This window comes from Schistocerca cancellata, chromosome 9, assembly GCF_023864275.1.
Source record: "Schistocerca cancellata isolate TAMUIC-IGC-003103 chromosome 9, iqSchCanc2.1, whole genome shotgun sequence".
In the NCBI taxonomy this organism is placed as follows: Eukaryota; Metazoa; Arthropoda; class Insecta; order Orthoptera; family Acrididae; genus Schistocerca; species Schistocerca cancellata.
The window spans coordinates 463247371-463268238 of record NC_064634.1 but is presented as its reverse complement, the minus strand read 5'-3'; the positions used below and the strand labels follow the sequence as shown (position 1 = coordinate 463268238).

General features: G+C 37.0%; 1 protein-coding gene across 1 annotated transcript in view; it reads left to right on the top strand.

Annotated features, from left to right (window-relative positions):
* Window positions 1-1934: 1934 nt before the first annotated feature.
* LOC126100453 (transmembrane protein 145-like) overlaps window positions 1935-20868 on the top strand; it is a 146766-nt gene continuing 127832 nt past the window's right edge. The window contains exons 1-4 of the mRNA XM_049911059.1: window positions 1935-2080; window positions 2156-2230; window positions 2426-2500; window positions 3140-3340. Of these exons, the coding sequence (XP_049767016.1) occupies window positions 1982-2080; window positions 2156-2230; window positions 2426-2500; window positions 3140-3340 (450 nt within the window). The 5' untranslated portion in view covers window positions 1935-1981. The remainder of the gene's footprint in view (window positions 2081-2155; window positions 2231-2425; window positions 2501-3139; window positions 3341-20868) is intronic.

Genomic DNA, 20868 nt, shown 5'->3' with positions numbered 1-20868 from the left:
GTGCAGTAATGTGTTCACTGAAAATTTGTGTGTCTGTGTGTGTGTGTGTGTGTGTGTGTGTGTGTGTAAGTATAATCTAACTTCTCCACCATTTCAGTGCAGTAATGTGTTCATTGTAAATAAGTATTACTGTAGTTGTATTACATGTTTATTACCTTACAAATAAATAAAAAACTTTTTTATTTTAAATTCAGTGCATTAGTATTTGTAAAATGACTCTTAGTGTTCATTAAAAAATGACGGTCATTCCACTTGGGACCTGTGGAATGGTACATTAGCTTATTTGTCTTAGTTGTAAATATTTGTCATGTATTGTTGTTTTTCTGACATGTTCCACATCCTGGAGGACCTCCTCGCTACGGATCAATTGGAATGAAAGTAAATCTAATCTAATCTAATCTAACAGGGAAAAAGTGTACTGACAGTTCATTTTAGCTGAGCAACAATGAAAACAAATGTACACACTGAGAAGAAATATTTATGTCATGTAAGAACAGATAATTTTTTATTTCAGTGACTATGAAGACTAAAGCATTAATTATTGTGGCTTGACAAACAATTTCAAATTTAAGATCATCTTTAAATAGGGAACTGTTGTTGGTGCCTTATTCACATGAAAAATAGATGGGTAAATCACTTAAATCATGCATTGGGGCTCATCAGATCTTGCTATCACTATACTCTACATGTCCTTCATATGATCTAGCGTGCACATCTGTCTACACAAAAAAATAAGATGCTGACTTAATCTAAAAATCAAGAACGTTGGAGTATGACTATAAGAAGGTTTTATACAGGGTGTATCAAAAAGGATGGCACAAACTTACACAGCTGAAAGTACACGATAATAGAAGCACAAATGTCAAGTAAACATGGACTCTAAAACACACACCTTAAGAGCTATGAGCTATGAGATATTCTTGATTTTCAATATCTCTTCTACTGAAAGCTCTTTGCTTTCCATATTTTGGGAAGTGGTAGTGTGGACCAAAACTAGAAAAAAATGTCCAGTAGACATGTGCTCTAAAATGCATACCTTAACAGCTATGAGCAGCTGTACTTTGGAACACAACTCTTCTAATGAACAAGTGCTCATAACTTTTAAGGTATGCATTTTAGAGCACATGTTTTTGATCATTTTTTTCTTGTTTTGATCCAGACTACCACGTCCCAAAATATGGAAAGCAAAGAGCCTGCAGTAGGAGAGATTTCTTTCTCAATATTGAAAATCAAGAATATCTCATAGCTCTTAAGTTATGCATCTTAGAGCCCATGTTTACTTGACATTTGTGCTTCTGTTATCGTGTACTTTCAGCCATTTAAGTTTGTGCCATCCTTTTTGATACACCCTGTAGAGATAAGAAACATTTCCTACTTGGTAGTAAAAGATTTTCAACACTTAAAGAAATAGAAAAAAATTCAAAAGTACTGTTGGTATTCTGAAATTTGAACTATGTTTAGAAAATCATTAACCAGCTGATTTCGTCTATATTCTCACATGGACAAAACCAATAAGGAATACAGATTGTAGTAGACAATGAGAATGATATGTGCAACTTCAGTTTTATCATGAGAATGTAAAGTAAAATTTTAGGTATTTTATTCTAGTAGAAGTAACATATTATTACATAACACCCTTGCACAATTATTCACAGAGCATGTTTAGTTCTACCTTGACATCAAATATGTAGAGCAGCAGTTATTCTTGTAACACAGTAGTTTTATGATCTGGAACTGGCTTCAACGAAGCTTTGATTATATTAATAAATATGAAATGTAAATGATAACTAGAGAAACAGATGTGAATAGCTATTTTTATGGATATATTGGTCTGCACACTACTATGAGAACAAGTTGCATGTACCACAGTGTTTGTTGTGACCTTAAACTATGGTTGCTATGGAGACTTGTATTGATCACTGTGAGAAGGAAAGTGTCAAATACCAGAGGCACAACATGTGGGATATATACGTAGGTGAAAATGATCAGTATTTTCATTTCTGTTTTCTTTACAATTCTCCTCTTGAAAACAAAGTATGTCTGGAGTAAATATGAAGAAGGACTCCTCATCACATCAGAGGTTTGTTGTGGGATGTATGTGTGTTAATTCTGTCTTGCCTAGTGTTGTATCAAAATACTGGACATTTCTTTACAGAAATGGGCTTTTGTATCAAGATTTTGCTTCCTTTCTGACAAAGGGGTTTTTCAGTATACCATAGAATATGATAAGGTAAGGTCTAGTATTTATTTATGAACATCTTATATAAATTTACAGAAAATCATTGAAATAAACATTCATAATCATTCCTATGTATACTATAAACAACTGGTATTTCATCACCATCTACACTCTCTGAGCAATGCTATTATGTTGGAATAAACTGTCTTAACAGACATATAGAAAGCTGACATCCATTTTTTGCAGGAATATGCAGTGCAAAATCTTTTACTCTATTATGATACACCTGACCAGTGGCCATCAGTATACAGGCAAGACAAGGTAATGTTAATTTTATTACTGTGGACTTTAATACAAAAAAAAACAAATGTCTTCATTTTGCCATTAGTGATCAATATTTTTCACATTTGTTATGATTAATATGGTTCAAATTCACCAAATATGTGTACAAAGATACAGATTTTATTTCCTTCACCTAAAAATGTACTGCATATATACTAAGTTAACCAATAAATAAAAAGCTCTACTAATGGAAATGTTTTGGAACCTGGTCATAAGGATGTAAGTAAATAAAACAAAATATTGATATTAATTGGAAATTTACCCAATTCATATGGTTATTCCACTTCAAATTTTGCACTGTTTAAATAAAATAAATGTGTTTCATTTGAATTTAACAGCACATATTGTATTTAACACTTCATTGACTTAGATTGTTCATGCACTGAAAAAATAAATACCTATTGTAAGACATGTTCTTTAATTGCTATACTGAATATTTGCAAACATATTGTACACAAAGTAAAAATGATGCACTTTCAATAGAAGCAATTTATTAGATGGCTAAGCCACAGAATTATGATTTATTTTCAGGTCAATTTGAAATCTTTTTGCAATTAACAACTTATTCAATTTGGAATTTTTAACAGCGTGTTAACTGTTTTTCATGTTGAGGAGCAGACATGTGAGGAGCGGGAGTCTTATCTGAATGTGAGCCTCAATCAAGTGGTGAATCTAACTGAAAAATATACCAACTCAGGATGCAGGCTGCGCACTCTTTCTGACCGAAAGAAAATCTATGTATGTCAGAAGAAAAATCTTTTTATCAGTTCACGACCACGGTGGTGGTTCCTGGCCATCAGTAATTGCAAATCAGTGAAGGTAACACAGCTTCCAGCATAGTGTTTGAAAGAGTAGACATGATGTGATTGTAATTGTTATACAGGAATACTAGAAGTAAATTGTTTTGTTTAAATTTATCTTAAGTCACTTGCTGGAAATGAGAATTAGATATATTCCACACTGGGAAAGAGATTACTTACATTTGTTGCCAGTGGAATGTACTATTATCACAGCAGTATTAATTCTCTGGTTTTCATAAATAGTCAACAAGAAAGTCATTTATAAATAATAATCCTACTTACATTACCATACAGAAACACCAGTCAGTTTGACTCATGTTATATGAAGAACTGTTACCTCCCACTTGCCTGATGGAATTCTGCTGAGGCAGGCAATTGTGCTACAAGCAGTTGAATTGGAACTGAAATGAAGTTGTTAATGATTAAGTAGACTAGCCTTAAACGTCAATTACCATTTATAATTTTTATTTAGCACTACTCCGAACTGTATTTGCCAAGACAGAAAAATAACATTAAAACTGAAACTTAACACTTATAAAGAAGAATGTTGACTCTTCTGACTTCTTAAGCAATAGAATCCAGCATGTTGTCCCTGATGGCGAGCGTTCATCAGAGACAAGGATATCATAAGGAGTGCCCCAAGTAAGTGTGACAGGACTGCTCTTATTCTCTACATATGTAAAAGACCTTACAGACATGGTCAGCAGCAATTTGTGGATGTTTGCTGATGAAGCTATGGTGTGTGGAAAGGTGTTGTTATTAACTGACTGTAATAGGATATAACATGACTTAGAGAAAATTTTGAGTGGGTGTGATAAATGGTAGCTTGCTCTAAATGTAAAAAGTGTAAGTTAATGCAGATGAGTAGGAAAAACAATACCATAGTGTTGGAATACAGCATTAGTAGTTTGCTGCTTGACAGTCACATTGATTACATATCTAGGTGTAACGTTGTAAAGCAATATGAAATGGTACAAGCATGTAATAGGGAACACAAATTTTCAACTTTGATGTATTGGGAGAATTTTAGGAAAGTGTAGTTCATCTGTAATGGAGATTATGTATAAAACACTAGTGCAAACCATTCTTGATTACTGCCCAAGTGTTTGGGATCCCCACAGGTTGGATTAAAGGAAGACATTGAAATAGTTTAGAGGCTGGCTGTGTGGTTTGTTACTGGTAGGTTTGAACAACACGTGAGTATTATGGAGATGCTTTGCGGTCTCCAGTGGGAATCTGTGGATGGAGGATGACATTATTTTGATGATTCACTTCTGAGAAAATTTAGAGAACTTGCATTTGAAGTTTACTGCAGAACAGTCTACTGTCCCATTGTATATTTTGCACAAGGACCACAAAGATAAGAGAAATTAAGGCTCCTATGGAGGAATATAGACAATCATTTTTCCTTTGCATTATTTGTGAGTGGGACAGTAATCGAAATAACTAGTAATGGTAGAAGGTACCACCTGCTTTGTATAATATCATGACTTTTTCATGTAAATCTGAATAAATTAATTTGGGAAGGGAAACAATTAATGCAGCATTCACAAATGTGACAAGGAAGCAGTTTTTTGGTCTTGTCTAACCGTTCTGTAACTCCTTACATCACTGTTATGTGGCCAAGTAATGTGGTTCAGCTGTTAGTGCATTATTAGTGATTCAGAAAGGTGGACACAATTTCAATTGAGTGTATTTTCTGCGTGCTATTCTGTACTAGAAATGTGTCAAGTATATTTCAAAGTGGATATTGTAAAGTTTTGAATATTACTACTAGAATGCTCCAACACCACACTGCCTGTAACATACACCGTGTCATTTCTAAAAAAGATGGCTACTATGCCACACGAGATTTTTTTCTTATGTTTCATATGTTCATATGTTTATTTATTAGATGTTCAGCATGTTTGCCATGCAATTGGCTTCATCAAAATACCTTTTATGTATTTCATAAAAGTATAGTTGTTACTAATTTTTACATGATACATTATGCATACATATACATACATCTTTTTAGTAGTTAATAATTTGTACATTTTACTCACATAATCATTTTACATATACATAAATACATATAAATACATAAACTTCTTACTAATCAGACAGTTTCAGCACTATTCATTATACACTTTACGTTCAAGAATTAATTATATGGTTTTAGACATTTAGTTAATGATAATTACATTATTTCATTGCTTATACATTCCTTTCAAATTACTACCAAGATATTCTTAAATTGAGTAATATGCTTTATTTTTGAGCCATGTGTCTAATACCTCCATAAATTTAAAGTGGGTGAGGGTTTTGACGGATTGTGGCAGTTTATTATATAACTTTAGACTTAGCTGTTTGTGACTGTTGTGTGTCAGTGACAGCCTAGAATACGGTATATCAAGTATGCAGTTGATCCGTGTGCTGTGCAAATGTAAATTCTTTCTCTGTGTAAATTGTTGTATATTTTCTTTTACGTATATTAAGCAGTTATACATATAGAGACTTGAGAATGTCATTATGTTTAATATACTGAAATGCCCCTTACAGCTTTCTCTTGGACGCAATCCTTGTAAACATCTAATTGCTTTTTTTTGCCATTTGTATACACAGTTTGTGCCTGGTGAATTACCCCATAACAGAATCCCATATTGTAGCTGTGACTAAAAGAATGCATAGTAGCAAAGCATCAATAAACTTTTACTGACAGAATATCTTACTTTATACAGCAGGAATATTACGCTTGCAAGCTTGCCTGTCAGATAGCTTATATGGTGATCCCATGAGAGCCTTTGGTCTATTTTTAGTCTCAATAGTTTGACACTGTGATTCTCTGCTTTTTGTACTTTCAGATTAAAATAAATTTCCTCTGTTTTTGTGTTGTTTATACATAACTCATTAGCAATACACCACACCCTACATTTTTCAAAAAGTTCACTATTTTTGTGTACCCCCTCTTGCAAACTCTCACCTGTGGAGATCATGGTCATGTCACCAGCATATAAAACATTTTTGCAGGCTATATAGTTTGAGAAGTCATTAACATAGATAATAAAGAGGAAGGGTCCAAGAACAGAGCCCTATAGAATTCCTCTCTTAATTTTCATTACATGTGACCTTTCATTGTTCACATACACTGACTGTTGCCTATTATTTAGGTATGACTTAATTAAATTAAGTGGTTTGTCTGCAATACCGTACTGATGAATTCAGTGAAAGTGAGTCTGCAACTGTGGTGCAGAGCACATTTTGGCATAATTTAACAGTGAACTTCCAATGAGGAAGACCCTCATTGGAATAAACAATTTGATGAAACTATTTCTCTCTGACCGTGTATAATGGAGAAGTATGTGGGGCACATTTTACTGAGCTTCGAACACAGCCCAAATGAAATCAACCTGCAGAGTGAGTAGAGACTTTGGACTTCCTCAAACAAGTGTGTGGCATATATTGAGGTATTAATTAGTATAAAAGCCTACCATATACAACTGATACAGGCTGTTCACACAAACAATAGGGTAAAGTGTGTAGAATTTTGTGATCATATGTTCTGAAACATGGAAGAAGGCAAGTTGTTTCTGCCTCATGTAATTTTTAGTGATGAAGCTATGTTTTGCCTAAATAGGAAAGCCGAAAGGCACTGCCTTCAACAAAATCCCCATGTTATGCTGAAAAATGAGTGGGACAACCCAAAAGTTAATGAATTTGAGCTGTATCATTGACAAAAATTTATGGATCTTTCTTTTTGACAACAATATGCTTACTGGAGGAATGTATCTCAGGCTGCAACAAAACTGGCTTGTTCCACAAATGAATGAAGATTCAGGAGTTTAAATTTTTGAGCAAGACAGACCTCTACTCAATTGGCTTCAGACTGATTGGTGTTTCCTGAATGAATCTCTGCCTTGGCACATAGAGAATGAAGACTTTGCAATTCACTTCTAGCTACCGAGGTCTCCTGATCTCATGCCCCATGATTTTTTCTAATGAGGGTTTGTGAAAAAAACTGTTTACATACCACTTCTTCTCACAAATTTGAATGACCTAAGGAAACATATCACAGCTGTGGTGAACTCTGTGATGCAAGACGTTCATAATTGAGGTTGGGATTAATTCCACTACTATCTAGATGTTATCCATGCAGACAGAGGAGAGGATATTGAACGTCTGTAAAATTTCGTTAATGTGTAATCAACTGTAATATATAGAATTAAAATACAACATGTAGTTCAGGAAATATTGCCAACTAAAACTGTGTCCATCTTTTTGAATTACCCTCTGTATTAACAGTCAAGAGGATCAGGGCTTAAATGCATGTAAGCCTTCCTGATATATATTTAGATGACTTCCCTAAACCAGTTAACGAGAATCATACAATGTAGGTTACCATGGCTGATGATTGTGATGTTGTTGATATTTGATTTATGAGCATGAGGCCATGTTACAAGGCATAATTCTCTGCCTAATATTTCTTCTGCCACTGCTGGACAGTTCAGAAAGCTGTTACAGATCAAAAAAAGCTCAACAAGCAGAATTATTTATATGTCACCAAGCAATGGTTGCTTCATGACATCATCATGGTGCTGCTTAAGATGCAGAGTCATGCTGATGTATGCTATAGAGCTTGGAGAGGGGAAGAGTTGGTGCTGTTTGCTTTGTTTATCACTACGCTCTTCTTCAGTAATGCTTTCCCTGCCATTGCCAGTTCACATTTTATATCCTCTCTACTTTGAGCATCATCAGTTATTTAGCTCCCCAAATAGCAAAACACATTTTCTTCTTTAAACATCTCATTTTGTACTCTAATTCCGGCAGCATGACCCGATTTAATTCGACTACCTTCCATTATCCTCGTTTTGCTTTTGTTGATGTTCATCTTATATCCTACTTTCAAGACACTGTCCATTCCGTTCAGCTGCTCTTCCAGGTCCTTTGCTGTCTCTGACAAAATTACAATGTCATCTGCAAACCTCAAAGTTTTTATTTCTTCTCCATGGATTTTAATTGTTACTCTGAAATTTTCTTTTGTTTCCTTTACTGCTTGCTTAATATACAGATTGAATAACATCGGGGACAGGCTACAACCCTGTCTCACTCCCTTCCCAAGCACTGCTTTCCTTTCATGCCCCGTGACTCATAAGTGCCACCTGGTTTCTGTAAAAATTGTAAATAGCCTTTCGCTTCTTGTATTTTACCCCTGCCACCTGCAGAATTTGAAAGAGAGTATTCCAGTCAACATTGTCAAAAGCTTTCTCTAAGTCTACAAATGCTAGAAACGTAGGTTTGCCTTTCTTTAATCTATTTTCTAAGATAAGTATAGCCTCATGTGTTCCAAAATTTCTGCGGAATTCAAACTGATCTTCCCCGAGGTCAGCTTCTACCAGTTTTTCCATTCATCTGTAAAGAATTTGTGTTAGTATTTGGCAGTTGTGGCTAATTAAACTGATAATTTGGTAATTTTCACATCTGTTAACACCTGCTTTCTTTAGGATTGGAATTATTATATTCTTCTTAAAGTCTGAGGGTATTTCACCTGTCTCATACATCTTGCTCACCAGATGGTAGAGTTTTGTTAGGCCTGGCTCTCCCAAGGCTGTCAGTAGTTCTAATGGAATGTTGTCTACTCCCGGGGCCTTGTTTCGACTTAGGTCTTTCAGTGCTCTATCAAACACAGTATCATATCTCCTATTTCATCTACATTCTCTTCCATTTCTATAATATTGTCCTCAAGAACATTGCCCTTGAATAGACCCTCTATATACTCCTTCCACCTTTCTGCTTTCCCTTCTTTGCTTAGAACTGGGTTTCCATCTGAGCTCTTGATATTCATGCAAGTGGTTTTCTTTTTTTTTCAAAGGTCTCTTTAATTTTCCTGTAGGCAGTATCTATGTTACCCCTAGTGATATGTATCTCTACATCCTTACATTTGTCCTCTAGCTATCCCTGCTTAGCCATTTTGCACTTCCTGTCGATCTCATTTTTGAGACGTTTGTATTCCTTTTCACCTGCTTCATTTGCTGCATTTTTATACTTTCTCCTTTCATCAATTAAATTCAATATCTCTCCTGTTACCCAAGGATTTCTATTAGCCCTCATCTTTTTACCTACTTGATCCTCCGCTACCTTTACTATTTCATCTCTCAAAGCTACCCATTCTTCTTCTACTGTATTTCTTTCTTCCATTCTTGTCAATCGTTCCCTAATGCTCTCCCTGAAGCTCTCTACCACCTCTGGTTCTGTCAGTTTATCCAGGTCCCATCTGCTTAAATTCCCACCTTTTTGCAGTTTCTTCAGTTTTAATCTACAGTTCATAACCAATAGATTGTGGTCAGAGTCCACATCTGCCCCTGGAAATGTCTTACAATTTAAAACCTGGTTTCTAAATCTCTGTCTTACCATTATATAATCTATCTGATACCTTCCAGTATCTCCAGGCTTCTTCCATGTATACAACCTTCTTTTATGATTCTTGAACCAAGTGTTAGCTATGATTAAGTTATGCTCTGTGCAAAATTCTACCAGCCGGCTTCCTCTTTCATTTCTTCCCCCCAATCCATATTCACCTACTACGTTTCCTTCTCTCCCTTTTTATACTATCGAATTCCAGTCACCCATGAGTATTACATTTTCATCTCCCTTCACTATCTGAATAATTTCTTTTATCTTATCATACATTTCATCAATCTCTTCGTCATCTGCGAAGCTAATTGGCATATAAACTTGTTCTACTGTGGTAGTCGTGAGCTTTGTATCTATCTTGGCCACAATAATGTGCTCACTATGCTGTTTGTAGTAGCTTACCTGCATTCCTATTTTCCTATTCATTATTAAACCTACTTCTGCATTACCCCTATTTGATTTTGTGTTTATAACCCTGTATTCACCTGACCAGAAGTCTTGTTCTTCCTGCCACCAAACTTCACTAATTTTCACTATATCCAACTTTAACCTATCCATCTCCCTTTTTAAATTTTCTAATCTACTATCCCGATTAAGGGACCTGACTTTCCACGCCCAAATCTGTAGAACGCGTTTTCTTTCTCCTGATAACAACATCCTCCTGAGTAGTCCGCACCTGGAGATCCGAATGGGGGACTATTTTACCTCCGTAATATTTTACCCAAGAGGACGCCATCATCATTTAACCATACAGTAAAGCTGCATGTGCTTGGGAAAAATTACGGCTGTAGTTTCCCCTTCCTTTCAGCTATTCGCAGTACCAGCACAGCAAGGCCGTTTTGGTTAGTGTTACAAGGCCAGATCAGTCAATCATCCAGACTGTTGCCCCTGCAACTACTGAAAAGCTGCTGCCCCTCTTCAGGAACCACTCGTTTGTCTGGCCTCTCAACAGATTCTCCTCCGTTGTGGTTGCACCTACGGTGCTGAGGCATGCAAGCCTCCCCACCAATGCCAAGGTCCATGGTTCATGGGGGGGCCTGAGGGAATAATTGTATTTAAATACCACTGCTATTTTTTCATTGATGTCCAGTCCTATGCCGTTGCCACTGGCAAACTGTGATCCCAAGTATTTGACCTGGTGAACTTCCTTGAATCTCATCTCATCTGTTTCAAGAAATTCTTCCTGCTGCTGTCTTTTTCCTACTTGCATGAACTCCATTTTGTCTTGATTAAACTTTTGGCCAATGTTCTAAGGGTAACAGTCTATTTTCTGGAACATTTCTTTCAACTCATATTTTGATTCACTTAGTAGTTCTATATCATCTGCACTTGCAAGACAACTAAAACTATCATCCACCTGTACTCCAATTATATCCTGTTGCCTACGTTCTCTTATTACTGTCTCAGAGATGACATTGAGCAGAACAAATGAGAGCCCATCTTCTCGTTTGAGACTTATCTCAATTTTGAACATTTCCGATATGACCCCTCGGAAATGAACTGCCGCCCTTAACCCATTCGTACAAGTTTGCACCATTCTCACTAGCTTCTCAGGGATTCTGAAGTCACTTAGGGCACTGTATAGTCAGTTCATATGGATGTTGTCATAAGCAGATTGGAAATTGATGAACAGATTGTAGATATCTTCATCCTATTGGTTAGTTGGTTGATTTGGGTGAGGGGACCAAACATCTTTATCCTATTCCCTGTGTTTTTTTAAACAATTGTCTTAGAGTGAAAATGTTATCTATTGTTAATTGGTTTGGCCAAAAGCCAGCTTGGTATTTGTGTATGTTGTTCTCTATGAATGGTTCTAATTTTTTGAGGATATTGATAGACAGTAGCTTGTAGGTTACGTTCAGCAAGCTGATGCCTCTATAGTTATCACATTCCATTTTCCTTCCATTCTCATATATCAGGCATGGTACAGCCAATTTCCATTCATCTGACAATGTCTTATTCTTCCATAGCATATAGATCAGCTTGTATATCTCTAAGTGCAAGTTCTCACCTCTTGTGAGCACCAGTGAAATTGCCCGAGGAAACTGGGTGTGGGATGCATCTGATGACATAGGTGGGACCGCAAAGGGTGCTGCAGAGGGTGCCGGTGACTAACAAACGGTGACAGTATCGATGTTGACGGGAGAGGTGGCCTGTGGTGTTGACGGCAACTGCATTGCGGGTGGGCAGGCGGAGACTTCTGTCGGTGAGGCAGCCACTGGTTGTGACACCCACTTGGTAAGCTGCATAGGAGGCTGCGTTGCAGAGGACAGATGTGGCCATGTCACAATGGCGAGATGTCGTGCAGTGAAGAAATTTGAAACAGTTTGGTCCACGGCATGATTGTGGAATTTGTGGAGCTGTAGCTCATTTCGGTGTAGCTGACGTGTGCCTGCACTGCTGCAAGTAGTATACTGTGCTCTGCCAGCTGACCTGATTGGATGCAACTTCATGCTGAAGTCTGAAGCTGGAGCACAGTGGTAAGAATGAAGCAAATAAAACTAGGTGTGATAGTGTCTCCCATGCAAACTTTATGCCAGCAAAATATCAGGAGCAGGCAAAGTGTGATATGAATTCAGAAACATCACATGAATGTGAAGCTCAAAGTTTGGACATTTGCATCTTGAAGGTTTCAACAGAACATTCAGTCCTCGCATTAGACTGTGCTGTCCTGACATACTGTATTCCATTGCATTTGGAAAATTATGCAAATTTCTTGGAAGAAAAAGTAGGTCCATTGTCAGAAACAATTGTTTGTGTCATATCTTTGACACAAATACAGAAGCGAGCACTTTGATAGTGCTAGTGGCTTTGGGATAGCAAAATGATATTTGCTGTAGGCATCAACAATACCCGACCAACATGTTTACTGGAAGGGGCTACCAAAGTCTATGTGGAGATGGTGCCATGGAATATCAGAAGGTGACCAGGAGAAAAATTCCTGGCTCGGAGCAGCCTGATTGTCTGCACGAACATGATATTGAGCCATCATATGTTCTATTTGCTTATCTAAACTAAGACATGTACAATGTTGGCATGCAAGTTGCTTAGTGCAAACCATTCCCAAATGACTTCTATGTAGAAGACTTAACACCTGCTATTGTCACAAGGCAGGGATTAACACTCTTGTCTGTTCATTAGGTGTGTAAAGCAGGATCACATCATTCAGTAGAGATAAAACATAGGAGTGCACAAAGTATCTTCATGCTAAATGATCAGAAATACATTTCTGAGGGTGCGGCCAACCTTGTGAATCCAACTTTGAATTATTCTCTGTGGCTTATGAAATCGACCACAAATTCATAGGAAAAGAATCCAGTGCATGCAAATCAAAAGAATCAATACATAAACAAGAAGCTTCCGATGTGTTGAATACTGCATCTGTGCTGACAGGTAAATGAGACAATGTGTCAGTATTTGGATGTTGCACCGTCATGCATTACAGAATATCATACTGATAATTTGACAGTAAGAGCAGCGAACATTGAAGCTTTTGCACTATGCGGCCAGGAACTTGTTTTGATGGATGAAACAGTGCAGTCACTGTGATCAGGAAAAATTTGTTGCCATACAGGTAAACACTTGTATGAATATCAAGAGCTCAGATGGAAACCCAGTTCTAAGCAAAGAAGGGAAAGCAGAAAGGTGGAAGGAGTATATACAGGGTCTGTACAAGGGTGATGTACTTGAGGAAAATATTATGGAAATGGAAGAGGATGTAGATGAAGATGAAATGGGAGATATGATACTGCGTGAAGAGTTTGACAGAGCACTGAACGACCTGAGTCGAAACAAGGCACCAGGAGTAGACAACATCCCATTAGAACTACTGACAGCCTTGGGAGAGCCGGTCCTGACAAAACTCTACCATCTGGTGAGCAAGATGTATGAGACCAGCGAAACACCATCAGACTTCAAGAAGAATATAATAATTCCAATCCCAAAGAAAGCAGGTGTTGACAGATGTGAAAATTACTGAACTATCAGTTTAATAAGTCACAGCTACAAAATACTAACACGAATTCTTTACAGATGAATGGAAAAACTGGTAGAAGCCGACCTCGGGGAAGATCAGTTTGGATTCCGTAGAAATGTTGGAACACATGAGGCAATACTGACTCTACGACTTATCTTAGAAAATAGATTAAGGAAACGCAAGCCTACGTTCCTAGAGTTTGTAGACTTAGAGAAAGCTTTTGACAATGTTGACTGGAATACTCTCTTTTGAATTCTAAAGGTGGCAGGGGTAAAATACAGAGAGCAAAAGGCTATTTACAAGAGTAAAGGGGCATGAAAGGGAAACAGTGGTTGGGAAGGGAGTGAGACAGGATTCTAGCCTCTCCCCGATGTTATTCAATCTGTATATTGAGAAAGCAGTAAAGGAAACAAAAGAAAAATTCAGAGTAGGTATTAAAATCCATGGAGAAGAAATAAAAACTTTGAGGTTCACCGATGATATTGTAATTCTGTCAGAGACAGCAAAGGACTTGAAAGAGCAGTTGAACAGAATGGACAGTGTCTTGAAAGGAGGATATAAGATGAACATCAACAAAAGCAAAACGAGGATAATGGAATGTAGTCGAATTAAGTCTGGTGATGCTGAGGGAATTAGATTAGGAAATGAGACACGTAAAGTAGTAAAGGAGTTTTGCTATTTGGGGAGCAAAATAACTGATGATGGTCGAAGTAGAGAGCATATAAAATGTAGACTGGCAATGGCAAGGAAAGCGTTTCTGAAGAAGAGGAATTTGTTAACATCGAGTATTGATTTAAGTGTCAGGAAGTCATTTCTGAAAGCATTTGTATGGAGTGTAACCATGTATGGAAGTGAAACGTGGACGATAAATAGTTTGGACAAGAAGAGAATAGAAGCTTTCGAAATGTGGTGCTACAGAAGAATTCTGAAGATTAGATGGGTAGATCACATAACTAACGAGGAGTTATTGAATAGGATTGGGGAGAAGAGGAGTTTGTGGCACAACTTGACTAGAAGAAGGAATTGGTTGGTAGGACATGTTCTGCGGCATCAAGGGATCACCAATTTACTATTGGAGGGCAGTGTGGAGGGTAAAAATCGTAGAGGGAGACCAAGAGATGCATACACTAAACAGATTCAGGAGGATGTAGGTTGCAGTATGTACTTGTAGATGAAGAACCTTGCACAGGATAGAGTAGCATGGAGAGCTGCTTCAAACCAGTTTCTGGACTGAAGACCACATCAACAATAACAACAGGTAACGACAAAATTTGTTGATACTATAAATTACAGCCAGTGATTTCTTCTTCAACTGACAATAATTAACCTGAGAACTGTTCAAAGTTTAGAAGCAAAAATGATAGGGCATTCTGTTCTGCCAATTTTGTGGGATAAAACTGCCCTGATGCCATGAGAAAGGGCATTGACTGCAAGCAGAAGTGGTTTGTGCAGATTGTTGTGTACAAGGCAAAGTTGATAAAGCAATGTATTTTTCAGTCTTTGAAAAGCTTGGTCACAGAATTTTGTCCAATGGAAGGGAACATTTTTAGATCTGAGGCAGTTCAGGGGCACAGCAATTTGTGCTCAATTAGGAATGAACTTATTACATAAAGTTAAGTTTCCAAGAACAGCTTGCAGTTTAGATAAGTTCTTAGGAGATAGCACTTGCTGAATTACTTGCAAATGTTTTGTTGAAGGACGAGCACCATTGGTATCAATAATATGTCCTAAGGATTCAATCATGTTGAAAAAAGAACACTTCTGAAGTTATATTTGAGGCCCACCTCAGTTAAAACTTGAAATAGACAGTCCAAATTTTTAATGTGTTGTTCAGGTATTTGTCCAGAGATGATTATGTCATGAAGATTACTAATACAAGGAGGTACCTTGGCCATTACATGTTTGAGAAATTTTAGAAACAATGCCGGCATTGTAGCACTGCTGAAAGACGGGTAGGTGTTGATATTCAAACAGGCTGACCTTAGTATTCACAACAAAAAATTTTCTTTGTCTCTTCATCCAATGGTAACTGAAAATAGGTTTCTGGAAGATCAATTTTTGAAAAGAACTATCCTCCCACTTGTTGTTCCAAAATGTCCTCTATGCAGGGTGTATCATAATTAATGGCACAAAAACAAACATTTGAAAGTACACAATACTAGAAGCAAAAAAAGTCTTGGTAAACACAGGGTCAAAAATGTATACCTTAAGAACTATGAGCAATTTTTCTTCTTTGATACTGTGAAGCAAATCTCTTCTACTGCTAGCTCTTTGCTTCCCACATTTTGGGAAGTAAAAGTATGGCCCAAAACAACAAAAAACGCTCAGTAAACATTTGATCTGAAACGCATGCCTTAAAAGTTATGAGCAATTGTTCATTAGAAGAGTTGTGTTTCCAAGTAGTGAAAATGACCCATGCTCATAGCTCTTAAGGTATGCATTTTAGAGCACATGTTTACTGGACATTTTTTTCTTGTTTGGTCCACATTACCATTTGCCAAAATATGGAAAGCAAAGAGCTTTCAGTAGAAGAGATTTGCTTCATAGTATCAAAGATGAAAAACTGCTTGTAGCTTTTAACATATGCATTTTCGACCCTATGTTTACTGGGACTTTTTTGCTTCCCTTATCATGTACTTTCAACTGTATGTGCTTATGCCATTAATTATGATACACCCTGTATATAGGAGTGGGTAGGGGTCAATGACTGTCTGTGAATTTATGATGTGTTTGAAATCCACACAAACAAAAACCTTCCTATTTGGCTTATGTTTGATGATGATAGGTAACCCAACAACTTGCTGAAACAGATATTAAGATTCAAACAGATTCCAGTATCTGAATTTGTATAGCTACATCATCACATAATGCATGCCGCACAGGGCATATACGGAAAAATGTGGATTGACATTAGCTTTCAGGGTAATGTGAGTGGGAAAATCTTTTGCACATTCTAGAGTACCATAAAATAAATGTTGAAACTTGTCATATAATTGTTGAACTGTGGCATGGGGAACTTTTGTATCAATGGCAAGCACATTTTCCTGTATGTCTAATCTGAAGTTATCAAACTCATCCTTGTAAAATATATTTGGGCTTGTGTGTGAGTGGACTACAGTGAAAGGGACTTCCTTAGTTGTGTGTTTGTATTTTGCAGGTAAGCAGCACTATGTATCTAGGTAAACAACATGACACATGCTCCAGGACCTAGTTAAAAAGGCACTGATAGGTTACAAATTTGTGATATAATCCACAGTTTTCAGTGTGTTCGTCAAATATAATTGTCCATTCTGTGTTCTGAAAAACTGTTCTTTGTTTCCATCTGTGGACTAGAGCATTTTCATGAATTTTGATATTGCATTTTCTGTGTCATCCCTTGTCTGATTTTTGAGCAAAATCTGAACATGAAATGACATTCATTTCCATCCATCCCTACTTTGCATTATTCTCACATGAAAAGAGTCTTTTGGAGGCAGATCAATTTTGTATGTCCTACGAATGACAAAAATTGCATTCAGCTAGTCTGCGGAACCAGTTGATCTGATCACGGATAACATAGCATTTCACACACAACTTCGCTTTGCGCGAGCTGAGGTAGTGTAATTGCATTGTGCCTCAAATGCTGTATGTAGTATGTCAGGCCTTGTTTATTCAGTGCTCAGCGTCTCATGGGGCCATGGCTGTGGTTGAGGCATGGGTTGTTTGTCTCAAGATTGGCTCGATTGCCTCGATTGGCTAAATCTTGAAATTCATATGCATTGATTATTTTAAGCACTTCACTGGGGCTAGCGTTGTCGTACTTCACAATTTGGGCCCTCAATCTCTGATCTGATGGATTATGAATAAAAGCATGACAAAGTATTTCATCCTGATAAGTTACACCACAGACACAATTGAATTTAGAGTCTCTAGTCATATCCTGCAATTCTGCAATTCATTCTTTATAGGATTGATTGCTATCACGTTGCATGTGGGAAAATTTATATTGTGCAGTAGCAATGTGTATTTGACCCTCAAAAAATTCATCTAATCTTGCAATTATGGCCTTGTGGGGCTGGGTCTGTGGCTCACTAAGGGGAAATAATTCCACTAGGAGGCTGCAGGTGTACACTCCTAAACATGAGAAGAAAATTCATGATGTGATTCACCTGTGATTTTATAGGCATCAGAATGTTCATACATCTGTGTTATGTACTTTTTCCATGTTTGCTTCACCTCATCAAACTTTCAGAAGGGTGGAGGTGGCAGCTGAATTCCTTATTTGTCTGCTGGGCTGCTTATGAATGTATGAGGCAAGAAATTGCTGCAGCAATTCTGTTATTTGTCAACTCTTTTCCTCATCACCAGTCTGTTATTACTTCCTTGACTGCTGTGTGTTCTTTAGTTGATACAGGAACAAATGCTGTTAATGAACAGACACTTCAGATATTAATTTATTCTACATCTAATTACAAACAGTAAAAATAATATAAAGCTTTGTTGCTGTAGTTGCAACATCAGTTGCTATTAGTAGCTTTGAATGTTGAAACATATACATATACTGCCAATTTACAAATCAGTTAGTCTTCAATACAATAACTATACAGTTGATCACAAGCCCTGGCCATTATGGAAGTCTGTAAATGTTATTCAGCTGACAAACACACAAAAAGAAGCACAGTGCATGAATGTTTGAACTTAAGTACACCTGTCACTGGAGCTCCAGAAAGGGGTTGCCTGCATCTCATTGGCAGTGGTGTAATTGTTTGTGGCAGTGCCCTTATGCCATGATGATGGCTGTAGAACATGCCATAGTGTAACTGGCAGCACACAAATTGAAAGTGTGGCTAATACCATTTTCTTCAGTCACTTCCCAGTTTTCTTCATCTTTCCTTTTCTCTGTGGTGTCTTCAGGTAGCATCTCACCTGGGTCTGGAAAGTTCAAGAATTCTAAGAAATATTCTCTCCATCTTTTTACAGTTTGTTCCTTGTCATTTACCAAGTTGCCATTCTTATCACTAAAGAAAGAGATTGTGCTCTAAAATCCACATTTCTGATTTTTGATTCGCTTGAAAAATTCTCTTGAATTCTTGATGTGCTTCTCAGCCTCAATTTGTTCTAATAAACTGGTTAGATACATTCTCTTCTCTATTCTCTGGGTTTGCATTGTCTCCCCTCTGATGTTGATAAAATTTTCCCTTTTCTGTTCATTCCTACCAGCCAGCCAATCCTCCTCCATCTTCTTTCTCTTTTCTGTAGCCATCAGGCACACCTGCTATTGTAAATTACAGTTCAGCCAAAACTGATGTTCATTAAAACTTGAGGGTAAGAATACCAAGATCTTTAAAAAGGTTTCTGCAATTCTTATGGTTTTCTACACCACACAATATTATATCTGCTTGCTTCTGCTGAATAGATACTCATCTTTATTCCCCTTTAAGCATAGTACCCCAGAAACTAATTCCACAAGTCAACTGGGAGTGAATACAAAAAAAAGATTTACACTTATCTTTAGGCAAATAAAATCACAGATGTTTGTACTGACATAACATATTGAATTGACCTAGTGATTACCTTATCCACATATTGGTTCCAATTTAATTTGTTGTCCAATTGGAGGCCAAAGAATTTTACATTGTGGGTTTCATTTAGTTTACTTCTAGTTCTAAGGGATCGTAATTGTTGATTTTAAATAGCATGTAATCAGTCTTCATGAGATTAAGACTTATAGTCTTAAACTGTTAGCTGTGAACTACTTGAGAGCATGTTCAGCTGTCATCTGAGCTGTGTCTGCTAAAGTTGAATTTGGAGCTTGATCATTATTTCAGGTTCTGCTTAATAGGTCAGGTGTCCACTACATGCAGGAAGCAGATACACAGGCAGCAGGGGCTGTGTGGAATGGACTGGGTGATTTTTTAGGTTAGAAGATGCAGAAAAGACTTCACTTTCAAAGGGTACAGGATGAACACAGAATAAGGGTAGACGTAGCAATAATCAGTATTGGAGTTGTAAAGTGTTGTAGCTGTGTGGTGAAAGAACCAAGCTCCATGCACTCTAGAGAGCACTGAAGCTCAAATTGTTATAGATACCAAAAGCTGGCTAAAACCAGAGATAAGTTTATCCAAAATTTTTACAAAGGACCTGACAGTGATCAGAAAGGATAGATTAAATATGGTTGGCTATGGTACCTGTACAGCTGTTACAAATAGTTTATCTTGTAATGAAATTGTAATAGATAGTTTCTGTGAGTTAGTGAGAGTGGAGGTTACACTTGACAAACTGAGTAAATTAATAGTCGTCCCCTTTTACTGACCCTCCCCCCCCCCCCCCCCTTCATCTCACACAATCCAGTTGCTGAACTGTTCAGAAAAACTGGAATCTCATCACAAATAGGTATCCCACTCTCACAACTATAGTTGGTGGTGACTTCAATATACTGCCAATGCATTGGTGAAACCCATAGTCAAAGCCAGTGGTAGGTATAAAATATCATCAGAGATTTCACCAAATGCTTTCTCTGAACATTATTTTGAGTAGTTAGTTAAGGATCTCAATCAATGTGTAAATGGTTGTGAAAACATACTCGACCTTTCAGCGAAAAATAATTCTGAGCAGAATAATCATGACAGAAACAGTGATTAGTGACCACAATATCACTGTAATGAGACTGATCACCCTAGCATCCAAATCCACCAAAGCTAAATACAAAATACATCTTTAAAAAAAAAAAATTTACTTGATGCTTTCCTAAGAGACAGTCTCCTCTTCTTCCACTCTATCTAAGTGTAGACAAAATGTGGCTTGAATTCAAAGAAATAGTATCTAAAGTCAATGAGAGATTTATACCAAATAAATTAATAAAATTTGGTACTGAGCTCCCTTCGTACACAAAACAGGTCAGAACACTGAAGTAACAAAGTAGTGAAGAAAGCATACCAAATTGAACAGAACACAAAATCTCCAAGATTAGTGATGTCTTACAGAAGCCCAAAACTTAGTGTGGACTCCAGTGTGAGATGGTTTTAATAGCTTCCACAATGAAAATTGTGTTTCAAAATATGGCAGAAAATTCAAAGAGATTCTGGTTGTATGTACAGTACACCAGCAGCAAGACACAATCAATACATTCTTTGTGCGATATCAATGGTAATATTACTGATAATAACACCACTAAAGCAGAGTTATTAGAAACAATTTTCTGA